General features: G+C 47.2%; 1 protein-coding gene across 2 annotated transcripts in view; it reads left to right on the top strand.

The window, feature by feature from the left end:
• The window catches only part of ADAMTS9 (ADAM metallopeptidase with thrombospondin type 1 motif 9), a 196,417-nt gene that overhangs the window by 166,239 nt on the left and 7,861 nt on the right, over nucleotides 1-22,317 (top strand). For both annotated transcript variants that reach the window (XM_010589691.2, XM_003410031.3), the window contains exons 33-38: nucleotides 1,130-1,262; nucleotides 1,475-1,569; nucleotides 1,673-1,767; nucleotides 1,859-1,992; nucleotides 5,255-5,346; nucleotides 11,569-11,673. In XM_010589691.2, the coding sequence (XP_010587993.2) occupies nucleotides 1,130-1,262; nucleotides 1,475-1,569; nucleotides 1,673-1,767; nucleotides 1,859-1,992; nucleotides 5,255-5,346; nucleotides 11,569-11,673 (654 nt within the window). The remainder of the gene's footprint in view (nucleotides 1-1,129; nucleotides 1,263-1,474; nucleotides 1,570-1,672; nucleotides 1,768-1,858; nucleotides 1,993-5,254; nucleotides 5,347-11,568; nucleotides 11,674-22,317) is intronic.

Genomic DNA, 22,317 nt, shown 5'->3' on the forward strand with positions numbered 1-22,317 from the left:
CCGCACTAGGGCTGCTGGGAAGTCTGTACGTCCTAGCCCTTCTGTATCGGGAACACACCACCGCACTAGGGCTGCTGGGAAGTCTGTACGTCCTAGTCCTTCTGTATCGGGAACACACTACCGCATTAGGGCTGCTGGGAAGTCTGTACGTCCTAGCCCTTCTGTATCGGGAACACACCACCGCATTAGGGCTGCTGGGAAGTCTGTACATCCTAGCCCTTCTGTATCGGGAACACACCACCACATTAGGGCTGCTGGGAAGTCTGTACATCCTAGTCCTTCTGTATCGGGAACATACCACCACGTTAGGGTTGCTGGGAAGTCTGTATGTCCTAGTCCTTCTGTATCGGGAACACACCACTGCTTTAGGGCACAACAAGGCAGGGTGTTTCCTGGAAAACTGCCTCAGCCCTGGCTCAGGACTAACAATGCTGTCAGTCCTGAGAAGGGATCAGACAAAGCATATGACCAGCTGAAAGGGGTTCCGGTTTGAATCCTGGCTCCATCATGGCCTTGAACAAATTATTTAACACCTGAGCCCCAATATCTCAACTGCGATAATGGGATAATGTTGGTGCTATCTCATAGAGTTATTATGAAGCTTACATGCAATATACGTGTATATATGCATGCATGTTGTCATTAGGTGCGGTCCAGTCGGTTCCAACTCAGAGCAACCGTATGTACAACAGAATGAAACACTGCCCAGTCCTACACCATTTTCGCAATCATTCTTATGCTTGAGCCCATTATTGCAACCACTGTGTCAATCCAAACCCGTTGCCATTGAGTTGATTCTGACTCATAGTGACCCTATAGGACAGAGTAGAACTGCCCCATAGGGTTTCCAAGGAGCGTCTGGTGGATTCGAACTGCTGGCCTTTTGGTTAGCAGCTGTAGCTGTCAACCACTGTGCCACCAGGGTTCTGTGTATGTTTAAATATGTATATGTAAAGCCTAGCACGGAGACTGGTACATGCTAAGTGCTCAGTAAATGTCACCTATTTGTTTTCGGCGGCATAAGGTCCAAAATCACAGCGCGTATGTGAAATGGAGGCTCGGGCTCTGCACCACTTGAAGCCCAAGCCACAGGCTGGCTAACCCCATGGTCGCCTGGCTTGCCTTGCAGTGCTCGGTGTCTTGTGGCATTGGGGTGATGCACAGGTCTGTGCAGTGCTTAACCAATGAGGACCAGCCCAGCCAGCTGTGCCCCGCTGACCTGAAGCCAGAAGAAAGAAAGACCTGCCACAACGTGTACAACTGTAAGTTGGCCAGCTGAAGCCATCTTTAACATGGAGAACAGAGGGTTTTGTTTGTTTGTTTAGTTGTTTGCCTGCTGTTTTTAGAAGTATAGGAATTTTTAAAGAAATTACCCCTTTTGCTGAAAAACTTCAGTGTGCACAGTGTAACCCATGTCACAAGCCGATGGTGCATGTCCTGGGCATCACACTCCGTTTTGTGTTGTGTTTTCTAGGTGAGTTACCCCAGAACTGCAAGGAGGTGAGAAGACTCCAAGGTGCCAGCGAGGATGGTGAATATCTCCTGCTTATTAGAGGGAAGCTCCTGAAGGTGGGCGTTAGGCACCATTCTAGAGCGTTTTTTGTGCATGGTTGTTGGTCTCACATCCCATTGCTGCACACACTCTTCATGGGCCATCTGGTCTCTCTTTCAGATATTCTGTGCAGGGATGCAGTCTGACCGCCCCAAAGAATATGTGACACTGGTCCATGGCGACTCCGAGAATTTCTCCGAGGTTTATGGGCACAGGTATGAGACCCCAGGTGCAGAAGAGTCCAGATGCCTGACCATCTCTGGAAGTACCTTCCCATCCTTACCAGAACCTTCTCTCTCTATTTAGGTTGCACAACCCAACAGAATGTCCTTACAACGGGAGCCGACGAGATGACTGCCAGTGCCGGAAGGATTACACAGCAGCTGGCTTTTCCACCTTCCAGAAGATCAGAGTAGACCTGGCCACCATGCAGATAATCAGTGAGTTTGGTTTGGTGTCCCCTGGGGGGACACTCAGCCTTCTCTCCATTTGGTCAGCAAACACATGCCGCACTCTGGCTGAGGCGAGTGCTGAGGATATGAAGGTGGACGAGCTGGTAGTCCACTGATCACAGGCTTCGGGGCAGTTTTTGTTCTCTTCCTCCCACTCTATCTCCATACCCGGAAAGGGCCCAACCGAGGGTAGGTGCTCTGCCCTACGTGTGGAGTGAATGAGTGGAGGGGAGGGAAGCACTCCAGAGGTCTGGAGAGCCAGGGCAGTGTCCTGGAAAACGTGACATCTCAGGGGAGACCCCAGGTCAGTAAGAATTAGGGATTAGTGACCAGGCATCAGTATGGAAAAGGAAGCATAGTACCAGGGGGGGTTAAGGTAGAAGAAACAGCAGCAGCAGATAGAAAACCCCACAGCTAAGGGATTCATTTGGCAGCATTCACTCAGCCGGCTGCCACCAGCAGAGTGTATGTCACACACAGGCAGAAAGCTAACTGACGCAGCTGTCCATCTACAGGGGAAGAACAATTATCTGTTGCAAACTAGCCTGCACATGCGCCGATTTCCTACTCTGGCCAGCACTGCGCTTTGGTGAGGGCCATCAGTCATAGGAATGGGTAAAGACGGCAGAAATACCCGAACACGTTCCCTTGACGAGAGGAAAAACAGGATAATGAATAATTAATTTTTCCTCATTAACACTGAACCCATCATATCACATGACTTTCCTCCTGAGGAGATTAAACTTGATTTGTACCAAGATATTTTTAATTGCCTTCAGCTAGACTGATTAGGTCTCAGGATGAGGGTCTGCAGTGTCTCCACTTAGAGAAACACCCCAGCAAGACCCAGGGGTTCTGCTTGCTTGAATAGGCAAGGGCCCCTTTCTTGCAGAATCAGGGGATTCTGATTTCCCTTCCCCCAAAGTGTGGTTTTCTGCAGAAGATTAAGGCCTTCTACTTTCCAGAAAGACAAGGCAGAAAGGTAAAACCAAACTCTGGGCCCCAATACTAACAGTGGATTGTTTTTGAGGTCGTCAGACCAGACGGTTGAGTCTGTTCTGACTCCTTGTGACCCCACGTGTGTCAGAGTAGAGCTGCTCCCTAGAATCCTGGTGACCCCACGTGTGTCAGAGTAGAGCTGCTCCCTAGGATCCTGGTGACCACACGTGTGTCAGAATAGAGCTGCTCCCTAGGATCCTGGTAACCCCACGTGTGTCAGAGTAGAGCTGCTCCCTAGGATCCTGGTGACCCCAAGTGTGTCAGAGTAGAGCTGCGCCCTAGGATCCTGGTGACCCCATGTGTGTCAGAGTAGAACTGCTCCCCAGGATCCTGGTGACCCCACGTGTGTCAGAGTAGAGCTGCTCCCTAGAATCCTGGTGACCCCACGTGTGTCAGAATAGAGCTGCTCCCTAGGATCCTGGTGACCCCACGTGTGTCAGAGTAGAGCTGCTCCCTAGGATCCTGGTGACCCCATGTGTGTCAGAGTAGAACTGCTCCCCAGGATCCTGGTGACCTCACGTGTGTCAGAGTAGAGCTGCTCCCTAGAATCCTGGTGACCCCACGTGTGTCAGAGTAGAGCTGCTCCCCAGGATCCTGGTGACTGCACGTGTGTCAGAGTAGAGCTGCTCCCCAGGATCCTGGTGACCCCACGTGTGTCAGAGTAGAACTGCTCCCCAGGATCCTGGTGACCGCACGTGTGTCAGAGTAGAGCTGCTCCCCAGGATCCTGGTGACCGCACGTGTGTCAGAGTAGAGCTGCTCCCCAGGATCCTGGTGACCCCACGTGTGTCAGAGTAGAGCTGCTCTCTAAGATTTTCAAGGGCTGTGACCTTTCAGAAGTAGATCGCCAAGTTTTCTCCCAAGAGTCCTCTGGGTGGATTCGAACTGCTAACCTTTCAGTTAGTAACCAAGGGCCTGTTTGAGCCACTAGGGACCCCTTTTGAGGAACTAGGATGGTCAGTGAGCTGTTGAAGGGGAAGCACCTGAAACAGCATCTGGCCACTTGGACCCCTCAGCAAACACTGTCACCATTATGGTACATACACACATACGGTAGAGGGGGTTAAAAACTGCTTTTCAAAAGCCTGGGACTACCATTGGCACTCCGCATGAGTTAGCTATCCTTTTATTATTTACCACTTTCCTGAACAAACGTGTACATTATGCCCAGGTATGGGGGATGTGAAGATAAATAGTAACTACACAATGTCCTCCTTGACCACTTCCCATGACCCCTGCCCTCGAGGGGCTCCTAGTCTGACCTGCCAGTCAGACAAGCAAAGAGTCATCACAGCCCTGATGAGGTTAAAGACAAAGCCTGATAGAAGCAATTAAAAAAAAAAAAAAAAAAAAACTGTACAAGGAGAATTCTTGGAAGGTTTCCTAGAGGAGGTGATATTTGAGAAGGGTTCTAAAGAGTAACTAGGATTTGGCCAGGGTAAATGTGCTCCCACAGAAGCATATCTTTCCTTGCTTGCTTTTGACATTACAGAGCACACACCCGCCCCCCACCCCACCCCAATAAATGACAAGGCAGAAAGGTAAAAACCAAACTCCAGACCCTAGTCCTACCAGCAGACATCTTTCACAGGATTCTCAATTTGACTCCTCCTGATCGAGGTCTCGGGAACTGCAATAGGGTTAAAAACAAGAGCCCTGGGTGGTATTGTTGTTATTGCATTTTTTAACAAGCTGTAAGCTAGCCTCAAACTTGAGAAACTGCCATTAATAATTTCAAGATGTGAGTTCCAGTTGCTCCACACTTTGGCAATAATAGCGCCTCGGCCATGGAAGGACAGATGGAACCTCAGGGGAAAGGCCCTAAGTAGCTGGAAATGCTTCTCTGGCTTGTGCCCCCTGTCCTTCAGCCTCTGCTGCTGCGTTACGGGAGGTTCCTGGCCCATTCGATCACCCTGCATTTAAGCGAGGGATTTCACATATTTATTTGTGTGGGAATCTGTTCCAAAGTCTTTTAAACCCCCTGTTTGGCTTTCATACTCTGCGGAGACAGTCAGTGCTGATAAAACGCAGGAATGAGGCTTTGGGAAGCACACATGCAACGAGGAAGAGACAAGTGAGCATCTGGATCCATTTGTCTACTAATCATACTTGGGATTGTTTCTTTCTCCTCATCCCGTTGTTTTTTCCGCAATTATTCTTCTTTCTGTCCCTTGTTAATATCCTCTGTCCCTTCCCCACTCTCTCTCCCATTCTTACCTTCTTCCCCTTTTTACCCTTTCCCCACTCTGCAGCCACTGACTTGCAGTTTGCGAGGACCAGTGAGGGACACCCTGTCCCTTTCGCCACAGCTGGGGACTGCTACAGTGCTGTCAAGTGCCCACAGGTATGAGCTGGCCAGGTACCCCCAAGTGTATCCCCAGAGCCTCCCCCTTATGGAGGATCCACCTCCCACCTCCTCCCGAGCAGGGCACCCTCAGTGAATATTGAGCTGTCGGTGGAGTGCTGGTAAATGTCTACCGGCTGGCTCTCTGAAAAAAAACAAAAACGTCCTGCTTTATGGCATCCGCTGATTTCCATGCTGTGAATACTCGCCGCGTGACCAGCTTCAAGTTCGCATGACGTCACTGAATGAAGATCTGGAGAGAGATGCCCACGATTAGCTGCCCAAACCCAGCCCAGGTCCACCCCCACACACCGCCAGCAGCCACGGAAAATTCTGAATATTGCCTGGAATAGAAAACTGCCCGTGGGATTAAGTAGAGAAAAGAAGATGCAAAAAGTGTGTGCAGTGTGGTCCCATCAGGTTTGCTTTTTGTTTATTTTAATGTATAAGTACAGAAAGGCCTGGAAGGAAAAACCCCAATATATCAATAAGATGGATTGGGAAGTTTTATTTTTATGTATATTTTATTTTTCCATTTCCTATGTTTTCTAAATTTTTCCAAACATGAGACTTTTTTCTTTTTTTTTAAGAAGTATACCTCAGACCAGGAGAATCCAAAATTTGTAAGACCTCCATGGGCTTCTCTTGACCTCTTAATGGCAGCCAGAAATGCCTCTAGAATAGTCTTAACAAGTCAGCTGACATTCCTTGAGTGCTCAGTTTTTGCCGGGCACCATCCTCATTCCTGGAGACTCACAAACATCCAATCCTTGAGGAGTGTATAGCCTACTGAGGACAGAGCCAGGTAAACAAGTAGCCAGGATATAATAGGTTCTGGAAGTCACCTAGGACCAAGGCACGGGGCCATATGGGAGAGGCTGTGCAGACGAGATGGACTAAAGCTGTTAGCCCTACTTCAGGTCTTTAAAAATCTGCTCAGTGTCCGAAGCAACAGCTGCCCGTGTATCACCTTCTGCTGGGTCACTCTGCAGCAGGGCAGCCCAACAGCCAACTTTCTGCCCACTCTGCAATTCCACACTTTCTTGCCTCCTCAGAGGTGGGGCCGGTTTTGACTTGCCTCTTAAAACATGCTGTAATTGTCGGCATGAGTTAATTTTTTTCTTGGTTCTTTATTATTATTATTGTGGTAAAAATACATATAACAGTCACTTGGCCAGTCAACAACTTCTACCTGTGAAATTCTGTGATGTGGTTTCCATCATCGTGTTGGGAGAACGTCACCACTATCCTTTGCCGGTTCAGCCCTCCACCATCCACAGAAGCTCAGTGCAGCCGGGAAGGGCTAACTTTGCAAAGCAGACACCAGTCTTTGCGAGAGGTTTCGCAATTAGAAGGCAGGAAAAAACAGAAGGAGTTAGATGATTCTGGACATGAGAACCTGGCTTTTGTCTGGGGTTTCTGTGAGGTCTCCACAAAGCCACCGTTAAACTCTGCACCCGTGAAATTTCCCACCTGGCCTGCGAGCCTTCAGAAGTGCTGGGATTGGGACAGGTGAGGCTTGCGGAATCCCAGGCGCTGTCCCCCCTGGGTGGGTTTAGCCCCAGCCAGAGGTGGCCCAAGACAAACACATCTGAATTTTCTTTTGGGGAAGTGTTTTCTCAGCCCCCAGCTTTAGGACGGCATTGCTAAACATTTTAGAGAAGTGAAAAGGAAGCTCTCGGGGGAGAAGGAAAATAAACAGAGGACATAATGGGAAAAGGGCCTTTCCTCCATCACCCAGGGATGGAGACCTTTTCAAGCGTGCCTTCTTTAGAGCACGCCATGACTTCAGACACCCCACTGGTGTCCGTTGCATTTTAATGGCTGATAGATTGGCCCTGTCCTGCCTTTTTCAGTTTCTCAGGATTTTCTCGTTTCTATGCATGCATCCTTTGCGAAGCTTAAGTAAATGCGCGGTAATTTGCATTCATTTATTTTAATAATTCAGAGACAAATGAACTGATTGATTTGCTAAATCCTGACGCAGAAGGAATTGCTAAGAGAGGAAACCCAAAGCCAGCGAGAGCCTGATTTGTATTTTTTTCCCAGCCCATTCCTGAAACCATATCAGGTACTTTTAGAATTCAATTCCTTAGACATTTGTTGAGCACCAGCTGTATTGCTGAAAGGTCCGTTTTCCAGGAAAAGGTTGTAGAGAGTGCCACTGTGCGGACTGCTTTGGGGGGACAGAAATCTAAGCAGAAGGGCACCTTCTGTGAGGACCTCCTCTTCCTCCTCACCCGTTTCTGGTGTTTGTAGAATTTATTTACTGCTAAGTGTGGGTTCCCTGACACCCCTCACCTCAAGAGATAGCCACGGTGTTTTTTTTTTTATCCTGATCGCAGTAAATGCAACGTTGTTATTATTATTGATGTTGTTATTAATAGTTGCATTTACTGAGCATTTACTTGGTGCTTTCGGCACGAGGCTCAGCTTTTCTAAATCCGTATCACATTAATCCCCACAGTTTCCAAGGACATAGATTGATTGTCCCTCTTTATTTTTTCATCATGGTGAATTATATGTCACAAAACGTTTGCTATTTCATCCATTTTTATGTACAATTCGGTGAAATTAATTACAGTTCGTTTTCAATTTTTGGCATCACCCTTAACAGAAGAAATTCAGTGTTCTTAACAGATAACTTCCCACTTCCTCCTCCCCCCGACCTGTCCAAACCAAAACCAAACCCTTCGCCGTGGAGTTGATTCCAACTCACAGCAACCCTATAGGACAGAGTAGAACTGCCCCATGGAGTTTCCAAGGAGCGGCTGTGGATTTGAACTGCCAGACTTCTGGTTAGCCGTTGCAGCTCTTGACCACTATACCACCAGCGTTTCCCACCACCCTTAGTAAACACTAAAACCTTTGATCTTTATGCATTTGCCTATTATAGATATTCCATATAAGTGAGATCATACAATATTTATCCTTTTTGTCTGACTTATTCCGCTCGTCCATGTAGCATGTATCAGGACTTTGTTTCTCTTTATGGCTGAGCAATATCCCATTGTATGTACGGAGCACATTTCGCTTGTCCATTCATCTGTAAATGGACGTTTGGGTTGTCTCCACCTTTTGGCTGTTGTAAACCAAGCTGCCATATGCAATGTACAAGTGTATCTGCGTTCCTGTTTTCAATTCTTTTGCATATATGCCCAGGAGCGGAATTTCTAGGCCCTGTGGTGATTGTACTTTTAACTCTTTGAGGAACCTCTCTACTGTATTCCACAGTATGAAAAACGGCTGCCCCATCTTTACAGTCCCACCAGGAGAGTGCCCCAGGACAGATGAAGGAACTGAGATGCAGGCAGGTCGGGTAACTTACCCAAGCCCACACAGCTGGCGCTCAGCCAAGAGTAGACTTGGTCTCAGAGTGTTAGAAACCAAATCCCTGACAGCAGGCATGTCTTTCTGTCCTGTTTCCAGGGGACATTTATGCAGCATTTACTCTGTCCAGAGAGCAAGATCCCTCTTTGGTCTGAGGCGCATCTTTTGTAAACCTTTTTGGGGCACCTACTGTATGCAGTAGTCTTAGTTACTTTTACTGTTTTGAATTAACAACAGGAGGCAGTACCTCCTTGTGAAAATAGAACTCTGTTGCCCTTTAGACCTCAGAGAGGCCTTTTGGGGCGATGATGTCCCAGACTAGAGCCAGAAAGGGCACCAGGACTTTACTTCTCTGCCTCATGATCAGCAGAGCCCATGCTGAAAACACAGATCCCTGAACTGAAAAGGGAGAAAGAGGGCAAGGAGGAAGACCCCTGTTCTCTTCAGGTGTAGCCACCCCTGGGAGGGCAGCCCTGCTGGACATGGTTACTGAGCTGGCTTAGGCCATGGGGCCCAGAGCCAAGAAGGCGTCTCAGGAGAGATGTCAGGTCAGTGGTCTGGACCTTCTAAGAACCCAGTGCTGGACAATCCAGCCTGACTTCTCCTGAAGTGTAGGAGGCAGGCAGTCAAGGGGAAGCATGATGGTGAGAAGAGCGGGCTCGTTGGTCACAGCAGTGAGGGCCGGGGTATGTGGACCAGCTCGAGGCAGGAACGATAGAAGAAAAAGGCCAGGTAGGGTCATGGGGCATATAGAACCCAGTGTCTGAGGAGGCCGAGCAAGGAGGTTTTGAGCCTTGGGGACTCGGTCAGGCCAGTCACAAAACACCTGGGTATTTAGGCAGTTAAACATAACAACCGCTTACGTCTGTACAGCACTGTCACAAGAATAGTTTTCAAAATATAATAAAAATATTGCATATTTTGACAGGTAGTGAGTTGGAAACATTGTGGGTCTATCTAATGCCCTCCTGTTCACAGGTTAGGTATATTATGAAGCCGTTCTGCTGGTGGGCTCAGAAAGGCCAAGCACCTTGCCCGAGGTCACAGTAAAAGTAAGCAGGGGCGGGAGGTGAAATTCTGGCATAAATCCATCCTCCATGCCAGGGGTTTCTCAGCCATGTCTCCACTGACATTGTGGGAACTGCCCTGTGTGCTGTAGGATGTTTGGCAGCCTCCCCAGCCTCTTCCCACTAGATGCCAGTAGCACCCCCCCACCAGGTTGTGACAACCAGAACGTTTCCGGACATTGCCAAATGTCACCTGGGGGGCAAGATCACCCCCTGCTGAGAACCACTGACTTACCTCCTCCTGTTCCTTCTCTGAGTAGGGATTCTCTGTGTTCCCACTTTGCAGATTCGACGGCAGATGTGGAATCTAAGGGTCTCAGGGTTTATGAACACAGTAAATGCTTTTGGAACTGACAAGGGGAGCCCCCAAGTTACACTCACTGCATCTGGAAGCCCTAAAAGAGGAGGTGGGATAGAATACTTATTAGGAACCTACTGAGTGTCTAGTCACGTGTTATAAACTCTAGTTGATACAAGAAAGCAAAAACCAAAAAACCAAACCTGTTGCCGTTGAGTTGATTCCGACTCATAGCGACCCTATAGGACAGAGTAGAACTGCCCCATATGGTTTCCAAGGAGCGCCTGCTGGATTCGAACTGCTGACCTTTTGGTTAGCAGTCGTAGCTCTTAACCACTATGCTACCAGGGTTTCCCAAGAAAGCAAAACCATCAAGAAGGTTACTGTTACATCGGAGAGAGAAAACTGACTTCTACAATTAGAAAATACAGGACGGATATCAGCATTTCTGAGAATCTGCTAAGTACCAGCCATAGCTAGGTAATTCACATGGTAATTTCGTTTCATCCTCACTCAGTACCCTGAGGGAGGTGCTTTTATTAGCTTCCATTTTACAGAGGGGCAAACTGATGTTCTGAGAGGCTAAAAAAGCTGCCCAGGATCAGATCGCGGGTGGTGGGGTTGGAGTCACAGCCTTCTGCCTCACCGTGCTCCTCCTCAAGCTGTAAAAGTCTGTCCTGCCAAAGACTGTAAGGTCCAGAGAGGACGCAGTCACACAGAACCTTCCTAAATTCCGAAGAGCTCACTTCAAATAGTTAGGATGCTCAGGGGTCAGAGGTGCCCCCACTATAAACAGGGGGTGTGGGGTTGGGAAGCTTCAAGAAGAAACGACTTCAGAGTGAAAGAAACAAAGACGGAGAAAAAGAGAAGATCCCTCTGCTGGGCCCTCTCAGAAATGACCATCTAAACCCCAGAGGCCAGGCTTTGAAAGGAATTCTTGAGCCCTTTGGGAGACCTTATTGCCATTGGCCTGGGAGACGCTGCCCCGTCCCAAGGCGGCCGTGAGCAGGCCAAGCGTGCCCTCTGCTGGTCAGTATGGAGAAAGCGCCCCTTTGAAGTCCCACCCTGCTGTGCTTAGTAAGCCGTGTGCTGACGATCCCCGCGGGGAGCTGGAGGCCAGGAAGCTTTGGCACCAAGATCTTGTTAGAAAAATTACACTGTGGCATTTTGTTCCTGAAGGAATCTGATAATTGTGAGCAGCGTCAGGATTGCTGCTTTCGGGAGGTGGAACAGCCGTGGTTGGGAGCAGTGACTTTGAAGTCAGGCAGTTGTGAGCTGGAGTCTGAAGTTAATCACCTGCGCTGGGCCTTGGTTTCCCCATCTGTAAAGAGTGCCCCATCGTAGACCTCTTGCCAGGATGAATGAGATGATCCATGTAAAGTCTGGCTGGAAGGGGGGGACTCAATGATCAGTGGCTATTGTTATAATTAATATCCTCCTTTCTGAAGTCTCTTTCACTCCTTCGCCTTTTCTTTGCTTGGGATGTCAAGTGAACTAAAAATCTTTTTCGTTGACCATTTATTCCAGGGTCGTTTTAGCATTAACCTTTACGGAACCGGCCTGTCTTTAACGGAATCTGCCAGGTGGATATCGCAAGGGAACTATGCCGTCTCCGACATTAAGAAGTCGCCGGTAAGGTCACAGCTGGGTTGGGATTGGGCTTTAGTGACTATGTGATGGTATAAAAGGAATTGGTGTGGATCTTCATCACTTCAAACCATTTTGCGAGGCGTTAGGAAGGAAACATAGGAAATAAATTAAAGGCTGAAGTGTGTATCTGTGAGTGCCATGGGAAAAGCCGGCCCACGAAACGTGCCCCACTTCTGGTGAATTCTTCCTCAGGATGTGAACATGTGAGCCATCCCAGAAGTTAGGAGAACTGCCTAACCCAGAAGCCAAAACCAGCTACAGACGTCTGAGTCCATGGCTCAGTCACCTTGCAATTAGCCAGCCTGCGATTTTCTTGTATGAACTTAGAGAAAATAAAGTCTTCTGTTTTCAGAAAAACTGAAATACAAATGGGGCTGGAAATAAAGGGAACAACTTATCAGGTGAAATTTCCAGAGAGCTATAGAAATACAGGTTCTACAATAATCAGTTTTTCATGCTCTAAAGTCTTGCTCGTCAAAGTGTGGTCCACCCAGACCATGGGCATCCTGTGGGAGTTTGTTGGAAATGCAGGGTCTGCGGCCCCAGAGCTGCTGTCAGCCAGGATGTGCAGTTTAACGAGGTCCTCAGGTGATTCACAGGCATAGTACAGCTTGAGAAGCCCTGGTGTGTGTGCTTTCTCAACCTGGCTGTATTGTACGTTAGAGTCACCTGGAGAACTTTAAAATGCGGTCCCCAGGCCTCACCCAGTGGAATTGATGAGAATATCAGAGGGGTAGGACTTGGACTGGTTGGAATTTAAAACTCCTCAGGTGATCTGATATGCAGCCAGGGCAGAAACTATTCCCCTCACAGCCTTTCACAGAAGTTCTGAGAATGTGGGGCAGGACTTGTAGACAATTAGGGAACTGACTACCTTCGCAGCCCCTCCTCAGCATGACCCCTGCCACGGGATCTCCTCAGAGATGTGGGTAGGGGGAGAGTCTCCATTACCTCGTGCTGTGGTAACAGAAATACCGCAAGTGGGTGGGTGGCTTTAAAGAACAGAACTTTATTTTCTCACAGTTTAGGGGGCTACAGTTCAAATTCAGAGCCCTGGCTGTAGGGGAGGCTCTCTCAGCTCTGGGGGAATGTCCTTGTCTCAGCTTCTGGAGCCCCAGCGTTCCTGGATTCCTTGACCGTCTTCATGTGGCTTCTATCTCCTCCACCCCACGCCCTGCCCTTTCCTGGTTTCTGCTTGCTTGCCTCTGTGTACACCTATTGTTGTTGTTGTTAGGTGACATAGAGTCAGTTCCAACTCACAGCAACTCTATGTACAGCAGAACAAAACACTACCCTGTCCTGCCCTGTCCTCACAGTCGCTGCTGCACTTTAGCCCTTTGTTGCAACTGCTGTGTCTCTGCTGTGCTGCCCCTTGTACCTCAGAAGTGATTAGATTTAGGGCACACCCTACACAGATAGGGCCCAGTAACATAACAAAGGAAACCCTAGTCTCAAATGGGATCACAGCCGCAGGTTATTAGGAGTTAAGATTCTAACACATATTTTGGGGGACACATTTCAAACCATAAAGGGAGGAAAAAGGAGATTAGGTGGAAATATTTTTATAGGGTTGCCATATTTATCAATGAAAAATATAGGACATCCAGTTAAATTTGAATTTCAGATAAATAGCAAATACTTTTTTAGTATAAGCATGTCACATGAAATGTTTGAGACATAATAAAAAAAATTCAGAAATGTTAAATTTGAGAAAAAACTCACTCCCCCTTTTCTCCATCTAAACCCATCAACTACGTCAAATATAAGGAGCCCTGGTGGTGCAAATGGTTAAAGACTCGCCTGCTAACAAAAGGTCGGCAGTTTGAATCCACCCAGCAGCTCTGCGGGAGAAAGACCTGGCAGTCTGCTCCTGTAAGGACTACAGCCAAGGAAACCCTATGGGGCAGTTGTGCGCTGTCACGTGGGGTCACCGTGAGTCAAAAACAACTCGAGAGGCATCTAAAAACAAACCTCAAATCTGATTAAATGACTATATTGATTGCTCATAAATTACTAAATATTTTTCCTTGCAAGAAGAGAGTAAAGACAGCTGAGAGAGCACATGCGCTTTAGAAGATGCACTTGAGACCGCCCCCGGGAGTTACAATGCCCTACCGTCCCTCCAGGCCCTTATGTTATGTTTCAGCAACCCAGAGGAACAAAACAACTAACTGTTCGAAATGTGGCTGGAAGGCAGGTTAGGTGACAAACCGTCTAGGTAAACTGTAAAACTTGCTGCGATTCTCTTTGTTCAGCCAGAGTCAATATTGCGGCTCTCACCCAGAGAGCCTGCACCACCTTGTGGAGAGAATTGTCACTACCCCGCCAGGCTGGTCTGTCTGCCTCCCAGGAGGATGTGGCCTGTGCTGGAACCGGCTGGCTGACAGTTGTCTGTCGTTATTATTATTTTTTCAATCCCAGTGTTCCATGAAAGCTCAGAGAGCCTAAGCTCAAAATTAAACTCAAGGGGTGCTGAGCATCTTAGGAAATACCTCGGAGCCAGGACTGAGCAGTCTCCCGCTGACAGCAGCCTGGAGCTTTGCTCCTGTGTCTGACCACAGGGTGGTCCACAGGGCAGCCTCCCTGAAGATGCTCCAGGAAAACAGGCCTCCTCTGCAAACACACCTGGGAAACATTGCATGTTTTATTTCCTGCCTGAGGAGTCATGGGAAACATTAGCCTGTGACAAGCTGGGGTACACTGTACAGTAAAGAAGCCTATGTGACTTTATTTAAACCCACATCCCCCTACACCAGTGGGTCTCAAACTGGAGCATGCATTAGCATCACCTAGAGAGCTTGTCAAACCAGGCAGTCGGGGGAGTGGCCTGAAAGTTTACATTTCTAGCAACTTCACAGGTGATGCTCACCCCCCTGGTCTGGAACCACATTTTGAGAACCAAACCAAAAAAAAAAAAAACCCGTTGCCAATTCTGACTCATAGCGACCCTATAGGACAGAGTAGAACTGCCCCATAGGGTTTCTAAGGAGCAGCTGGTGGATTTGAACTGCCAACCTTTTGGTTAGCAGCTGAATGCTTAAACCACTGTGCCACTAGGACTCCATTTTGAGAACCAGTGACCTAAATTTAAGGAGCCCTGGTGGTGCAGTGGTTAGGTTAAAGCATGGACTGACAACTAAAAGGTGGGCGGTTCGAAACCACCAGTGGCTCTTCAGGAGAAAGATGTGACAGTCTGCTCCCATAAAGAAACCCTGTGGGGGAGCTCTGCTCCGCCCTGTACGGTTGCTGTGCGTCAGAATCCACTCGACGGTGGTAGGTGTGGTTCGGTTTGGTGGACCTAAGTTAAACCAACCACAGAACCTTCTTTTCAAAATTCTACCTTTGAATTTCTCCTTATAACGGGGAACACACTTTGGAAAATTTCACGATGTCCTCCACTCATCGCCTGCCACCGTCTTGGCCCTGGGGGGTGAGACCCAGTCTCCTGTGAGCCGCCCAGAGCCGGTCAGTTACAGTGTTCTCCTTTCGAAACAGCCGTGCTTTGATCAGGCCTCAAGTCATCATTCCTCTTTTTTTTTTTTTCTTCTTTTCATTTTTCTGCTGTGAGGGACAGAGGGAAAACAGTGAAAGCTTCAATTTTCCAAACCTGCTTGGCAATACAATGTTTTTTCCCAAGGAAAACTCTAGTCTTCCGAGGGAAGGCTGAATCCGGTGCCACGTGGAGGAGAGGGGTGCTGGCTCACTACCCTGCGAGACTGATGGCAGTAGGTCTTGGCGCTAAGTTCCCTCTTGGCCCCCTGCTGTGCAGTCATTTACGACAATAATAAAAATTACTGTTATAGTAATTACAATGCTGTCCGTTGCCGTAGAGTCGATTCCAACTCGTGGCGGCCCCATGTGCGCAGAGTAGAACTGCTCCATAGGGTTTTCAAGGCTGCGACCTTTTGGAAGCAAATTGCCGGGCCTGTCCTCTGAGGCACTTCTGGGTGAGTTCAAACCGCCAACCTTTCAGCTGGTAGTTGAGCACTTAACTATTGGCACCACACAGGGACTCCGTAATTGTAATAAAACCAAACCAAACCCATTGCTGTCAAGTTGATTCTGACTCTTAGCGACCTTATAAGACAGTGTAGAACTGTCCCATAGGGTTTTCAAGGAGTGATTGGTGAATTTCAACTGCCAACCTTTTGATTGGCAGCCTGAGCTCTTAACCTCTTCACCATAATTATAATACCAAAAAAAAAAAAAAAAACAGCCCCCATTGCCATCAAGTTAATTCCTACTAATAACGACCCTATAGGACAGAGTAGAACTGCCCCATAGTTTTTCCAAGGAGAGCCTGGTGGATTCGAACTGCTGACCTTTTGGTTAACAGCCAAATGCTTAACCACTATACCACCAGGGCTCCATAATTAAAACAGCTACTGTTTATTGGACAATTTACACGCATTGAATTTTTCTGTCCCTCCCAGCTCTCCCAGTACCAGGGGATTTGGGCAGCAGAGTGAGAATGAAGTAAAAATCCTGAAAGGTATCTTAGTTTCGTGGTATTATTTGAAGAATAGTATTATTTAAAGACTAAAAATATTAAGTAATTTAAATAAAATTATTTAAAGAACAGAAATTTGTTTTCTCATAGTTCTGGCGACTGGAATTACAAATTGATGGTGCTGGCAGGGCGTGTTCTCTCTCTGTAAGCCCTGGGGGAAGATCCTTCCTTATCTCTTTCAGCTTCTGGCTTGTAGATGGGTCGTCGCATGCTGTCTTCCCCCTTGTGTGACTGCAGAGTACAGACTGACTGAGTCTGCCACTTACTAGCTCTGTCATCTTGGGAGTTATTTAACTCTGCCAGGGCCACAGTTTCCTCATCTGTAAAATGGAGATTGTGTTGGGGCTTATCTCACTGGGTTCTTGTGAAGTTTATGTGAGATGATGATATAAAGCTGTTTGCATGGCAAATGGCAGACGCATACTGAGTATTAATGTCTTAGGCTGGGTTCTCTAGAGAAATAAAACCAGTGAAGCTTATATACACAAAAAAAGAGAGAGAGATTATTTCAGGAAAATGGCTCACACAGTTGTAGAGGCTGGCAAGTCCCAAGTCCATCGGTCCGGCATCAGACTGGAGGCTTCTCCTGACTCATGTGGCAGCAGGGGCTGACGAACCCAAGATCAGCAGGTGACACAGCAGGCCGCTGGCTCACAGGCTGCAAAGGTGGATGAGTCCCAAGATGAGTAGGCAATACAGCAAGTTGCTGGCTCAAGTCCCAAGAACCAGAGGTCATTTGATGATAAGTCCAATCCAGGATCCAGAGCCAGGAAAAGCCAGCGAGCTTTGTCAGAACATTCTTCTATATTGGATGCAGGCCACACCTCCAAGGAAACTTCCTTACAACTAATTTCTGATCACATCAGATCACATCATGGAGGTGATTACATTATATCACAAAATGGAGGATAACTACATCATTACATAACTGCCAAACTACCAAGAATCATGGCCCAACCAATTTGACACACAACCTTAACCGTCACAGTTATCAATGTTGCAGTTGTAATATGATCCCTGGAGTCCCTGGGTGCTGCAAAGAGTTAACATACTCAGTTGCTAACTGAAAGGTTGGAGGTTCATGTCCACTCAGAGGCACCCTTAGAGAAATACCTGGTCGGCTATTTCCAAAAAATCAGCCATTGAAAACCCTATGGAGCACAGTTCTACTCTGACACACGTGGGGTTGCCGTGAGTGAGAGTCAGCTCGGTGGCAACTGGAAACTGGTTATTAATGTTACAACCTTTTCACAGCCCTGAGGCCTGCCATAGGTTTCAGAAGTTGGCCTAGGTGACCGAGAAAGCGAGCTTGTTTGCAATGACGAATGGAAGACAGCAGACTATGCTTAGCGGAGGCTGGCCTGCATCTGCCCTGGGCCACATGGCATCGTGTGGAGCTTGTCCACATGGGCCCCCATCCGACCAGCTCAGGGATAAGTCGTGGGGGACACTCCCTTGGTCCAGGGCTGGACTTCCAGGCAAATACTTTGGCTACACCTGCCAGGTGCAGGGACTAATGAGTTTCTACTCTGCTTCGCCCTCTCTGTGAGAGGCAGGCAAAAAGGAGACGAGGCCCAGCTGTGAGACCTGAGAGAAGAAGTTGAAAAAAGTGTACCCTCCACTCACGTGTGCCCCTGGATATGCAAACGCCCTTCGGCCCCATTCAGAATCCTCCCCAGACCCACAAGCCCGTTCTCAGAGTTGTCCCTCTGCCCGTCGGTCCTGGGAGGAGGTTCTGAATGGGCCTGAACCAGGCTGACGGGTCTTCTCGCCTTCCTTGGGCGCCTAGGGGTTTTGTGCAGTCAGGAGGAATTAAGGGCCTGTCTTTGTAAGGCCAAAGGCCCTAGGGCCTAACGAACATCCCTTGTGCTGGGGAAAAGGCTGTGAATCAAAGAATTGCTTTGAAATTAAAAATTAATGAAAGATGCCTTATCATAGAGGAGACTTGGTTCCCGTCCTCCAGTTCATTTACAGCCAGTGAAGTGGAGGCAACCTGAACTAAAAACATACCTGGGGGGGCAAGGGGAAGGTGCAGACAATGCTCATTATCCACCAAGGAGCCGCCTCCTGACCTGCAGTTAACTTAGGAAACTTCAACTGTCTACCTAGTACGATAATCACGCCTCAGACTAGAACAGTAAAATCCTGCAAAATGACATTTATGTATGTGTGGTCTTTATTCTGTACATTCTTCTAGAAATTAGACAGATTTATGCATATGTTAAGGTCCCTGGGTGGCACAGTTTGTGCTCAACTTAAAGGTTGGCAGTTCAAATCCACCCAGCAGCTCCGCAGAAGAAAAGCCTGGCGCTGTACTTCCATAAAGACTACAACGAAGAAAACTCCGTGGAGCAGTTCTACTCTGTAACACGTGGGGGTGCCATGAGCCGGAATCGCCTCGACAATAAAAAACAGTTTATAGACATATATTGGGAGTCCCTGGGTGGTGCAAACAGTTCATGTGCTTAGCTGCTAACCAAAAAGTTGGAAATTCAAGTCCACCCAGAGGGGACCTGGAAGAAAGGCCTGCTGATCTACTTCTGAAAAATCCACCATTGAGAACCCCGTGGAGCACAGCCCTGCTCTGACACACGGGGCTGCCGTGACTCAGAGTCAACTCGACAGCCGCTGGGACTGGAACGCGTACATTGGATGCATCTGACCAAAGCCGTGGTCTTTTTAATCTCCTCCTATGCCTGCGAAGGAAACCCTGGTGGTGTAGTGGTTAAGTGCTACGGCTGCTAAGCAGAGGGTTGGCAGTTCAAATCTGCCCAGCGCTCCTCGGAAACCCTATGGGGCAGTTCTACTCTGTCCTATAGGGTCGCTTTGAGTTGGAATCGACTTGATGGCACTGGGTTTGGTTTTTTTGGTTTTATGCCTGTGGAAGTTGGATAATGAAAAAGGAAACAGAGAAGAATGGATGCATTCAAACTATGGCATTGGCAGGGAACGTTGACTACACCGTGGACTACTGAAAGAGCCGGCCAGTCAGCCTTACCACAACCACGAGGCTCCTTGGAAGCGGAGATGACGAGACTTCACATCGCTTACTTTGGACATGTCCTCAGGAAAGACTAACTGCTAGGAAAAGAGATCCTGTTTGGTAAAGTGGGGGGTCGGAGAAAACGAGGGAATTCCTCAATGAGATGGACTGACACAGTGATCACAACCGTGGACTCAAACCTTCCATCAGTCGTGAGGATGGCACAGGACCGGGCAGCATTTCCTTCTGTTATACCCAAGGTTGTCATGAATCTGAGCTGACTCAATAGCAAGTAACAACACAGCAAGGATGCACCTATTCATATATATATAACCGTCCAGGGCTATACTCAGAAACAGGTACAGGTAGATAGCAAGTAACAACACAGCAAGGATGCACCTATTCATATATATATAACCGTCCAGGGCTATACTCAGAAACAGATACAGGTAGACAGCAAGTAACAATACAGCAAGGATGCACCTATTCATATATATATAACCGTCCAGGGCTATACTCAGAAACAGATACAGGTAGATAGCAAGTAACAGCACAGCAAGGATGCATCTATTCATATATATATAACCGTCCAGGGCTATACTCAGAAACAGATACAGGTAGATAGCAAGTAACAGCACAGCAAGGATGCACCTATTCATATATATATATAACCGTCCAGGGCTATACTCAGAAACAGATACAGGTAGATAGCAAGTAACAACACAGCAAGGATGCACCTATTCATATATATATAACCGTCCAGGGCTATACTCAGAAACAGGTACAGGTAGACAGCAAGTAACAATACAGCAAGGATGCACCTATTCATATATATATAACCGTCCAGGGCTATACTCAGAAACAGGTACAGGTAGATAGCAAGTAACAATACAGCAAGGATGCACCTATTCATATATATATAACCGTCCAGGGCTATACTCAGAAACAGATACAGGTAGACAGCAAGTAACAACACAGCAAGGATGCACCTATTCATATATATATAACCGTCCAGGGCTATACTCAGAAACAGATACAGGTAGACAGCAAGTAACAACACAGCAAGGATGCATCTATTCATATATATATAACCGTCCAGGGCTATACTCAGAAACAGATACAGGTAGACAGCAAGTAACAACACAGTAAGGATGCATCTATTCATATATATATAACCGTCCAGGGCTATATTCAGAAACAGATACAGGTACTACGTTTTACGGGCAATTTCAGGGACACTCGGGTACATTTTACCACACATGATTTTCACTTGGGATTTTAGGACCTAAAATCACTTCTGCATTTATTACTCTCTGTATAGATGTTCTTAGTAAAATTCCACACCCCCCAGCCCCCTGCAGGCCAGCTCCCTTCCACCATCAGCTCACTTCAAAGAAACATAAATAATTTCAATCAGAAGAGGTACTGACCTTCCCGAATCATAGGAGTCAGACTCTCTTAGTCATACTGACTGAGAAAGACATCAGAATTAGTGAAAAATATGAAATATAAACTATCCTTAATGGGACAGAGATTCATTCGTTTAAATTATATGTAATAGCTCAAACGAGGTTAGCAAAATACTCACTGAAAAAAAGATTCTTAGAAGGCCTGCTTTAAAGAACTAAAAATGATTTACAATTAACGTCTCATTGAACGTGAGTGGGTACTTCTAAAGTGCTAGATAATGTACCTTTTTCTCTGAAATAGACATTGTTTCCATGACAGTCGTGTTTTGTATCCTGTAGTGAAAATGGTAAGTTTTTGCTCAGCCTTTATGTGAGAATCCAGTTAAGAGAGCCCCAGTTGATGAGACAGCAAGAGCCTTGTGAAGCCGGTATCAGCAACTTCGTAACTACCCAGACTGTTCCTCGCCTATAATGGAGAGGCCCTCATTAAAAAAAAAAAAAAAAGATGCCTCTACAATAATAATGGCTAATGTTTATCGAGTGAGCACCAAAAAAGCCCAAACCCGTTGCCGTTGAGTCGATTTTGACTCGTAGCGACCCTATAGGACAGAGTAGAACTGGCCCATGGAGTTTCTAAGGAGCATCTGGTGTACTCGAACTGCTGACCTTTTGGTTAGCAGCCGTAGCTCTTAACCACTGTGCCACCAGGGTTAGGCCAAATCCTATGCTAAGCACCTTCATTTGCAGCAAAACTATGAGTGGAAACTATTTTTATCCCCATTCTACAGTCACATGAGGAAACAGAGGCTTGAGAAGGTTATTTAAAGCTGTAATACAAGCCCCGGAGTCCCTGAGTGGTGCAAAGGGTTAATGCGCTCAGTTGCTAACCCAAAGGTTGGAGGTTCAAGTCCTCAGAAGAAAGGCTTGGCATTCCACTTCTGGAAAACCAGCCACTGAAAACCCTGTGGAACACAGTTCTACTCTGACACACGTGGGGTCGCCATGAGTCCGAATCTGCTTGAAAGTAACTGATCAAACACAAGGCCTGGGTAGTCTGTCTCGGGATATCTCCTGTGCTGGGTCAGGAGTGGGTTTGAGTGGAGCATAAATTTTTGATGAAACAGAAGACATTCCTCAGATGTTGGCATCCTAAGGCCGCCAGCGCTATACTTTAGTCTAGTGAGAAGGCTCCTGGCTAGAAGACCATGTGTTCACCAAATCCAGCTGGTGGGGGCATGGTTCAGCTCCAGAACCAATACCAAAAACCCAAACCTGTTCCCGTTGAGTAGATTCTGACTCATAGCAACCCTATACAATAGAACTGCCCCGTAGGATTTCCAAGGGGCAGCTGGTGGATTCGAACTGCTGACGTTTTGGTTAGCAGCCTACTGGAGAATTTTAACAGAATTTTGGCCCTGTCATCTTGAATCTTACATTTCTGCATGAAGACAGACATTTAAAAAGTAATCACTCCACTTTGGAAATCTATCTGGCGTTATCTTAAACAGTTAGAAATAGAACTACCATACAACCCAGAAATCCCACTCCTAGGAATATACCCTAGAGATACAAGAGCCTTCATACAAACAGATACATGCACACCCATGTTTATTGCAGCTCTGTTTACAATAGCAAAAAGTTGGAAGCAACCAAGGTGTCCATCAATGGATGAATGGGTAAATAAATTGTGGTATATTCACACAATGGAATACTACGCATCGATA

This window comes from Loxodonta africana, chromosome 22 (genome assembly GCF_030014295.1).
Source record: "Loxodonta africana isolate mLoxAfr1 chromosome 22, mLoxAfr1.hap2, whole genome shotgun sequence".
Classification (NCBI taxonomy): Eukaryota; Metazoa; Chordata; class Mammalia; order Proboscidea; family Elephantidae; genus Loxodonta; species Loxodonta africana.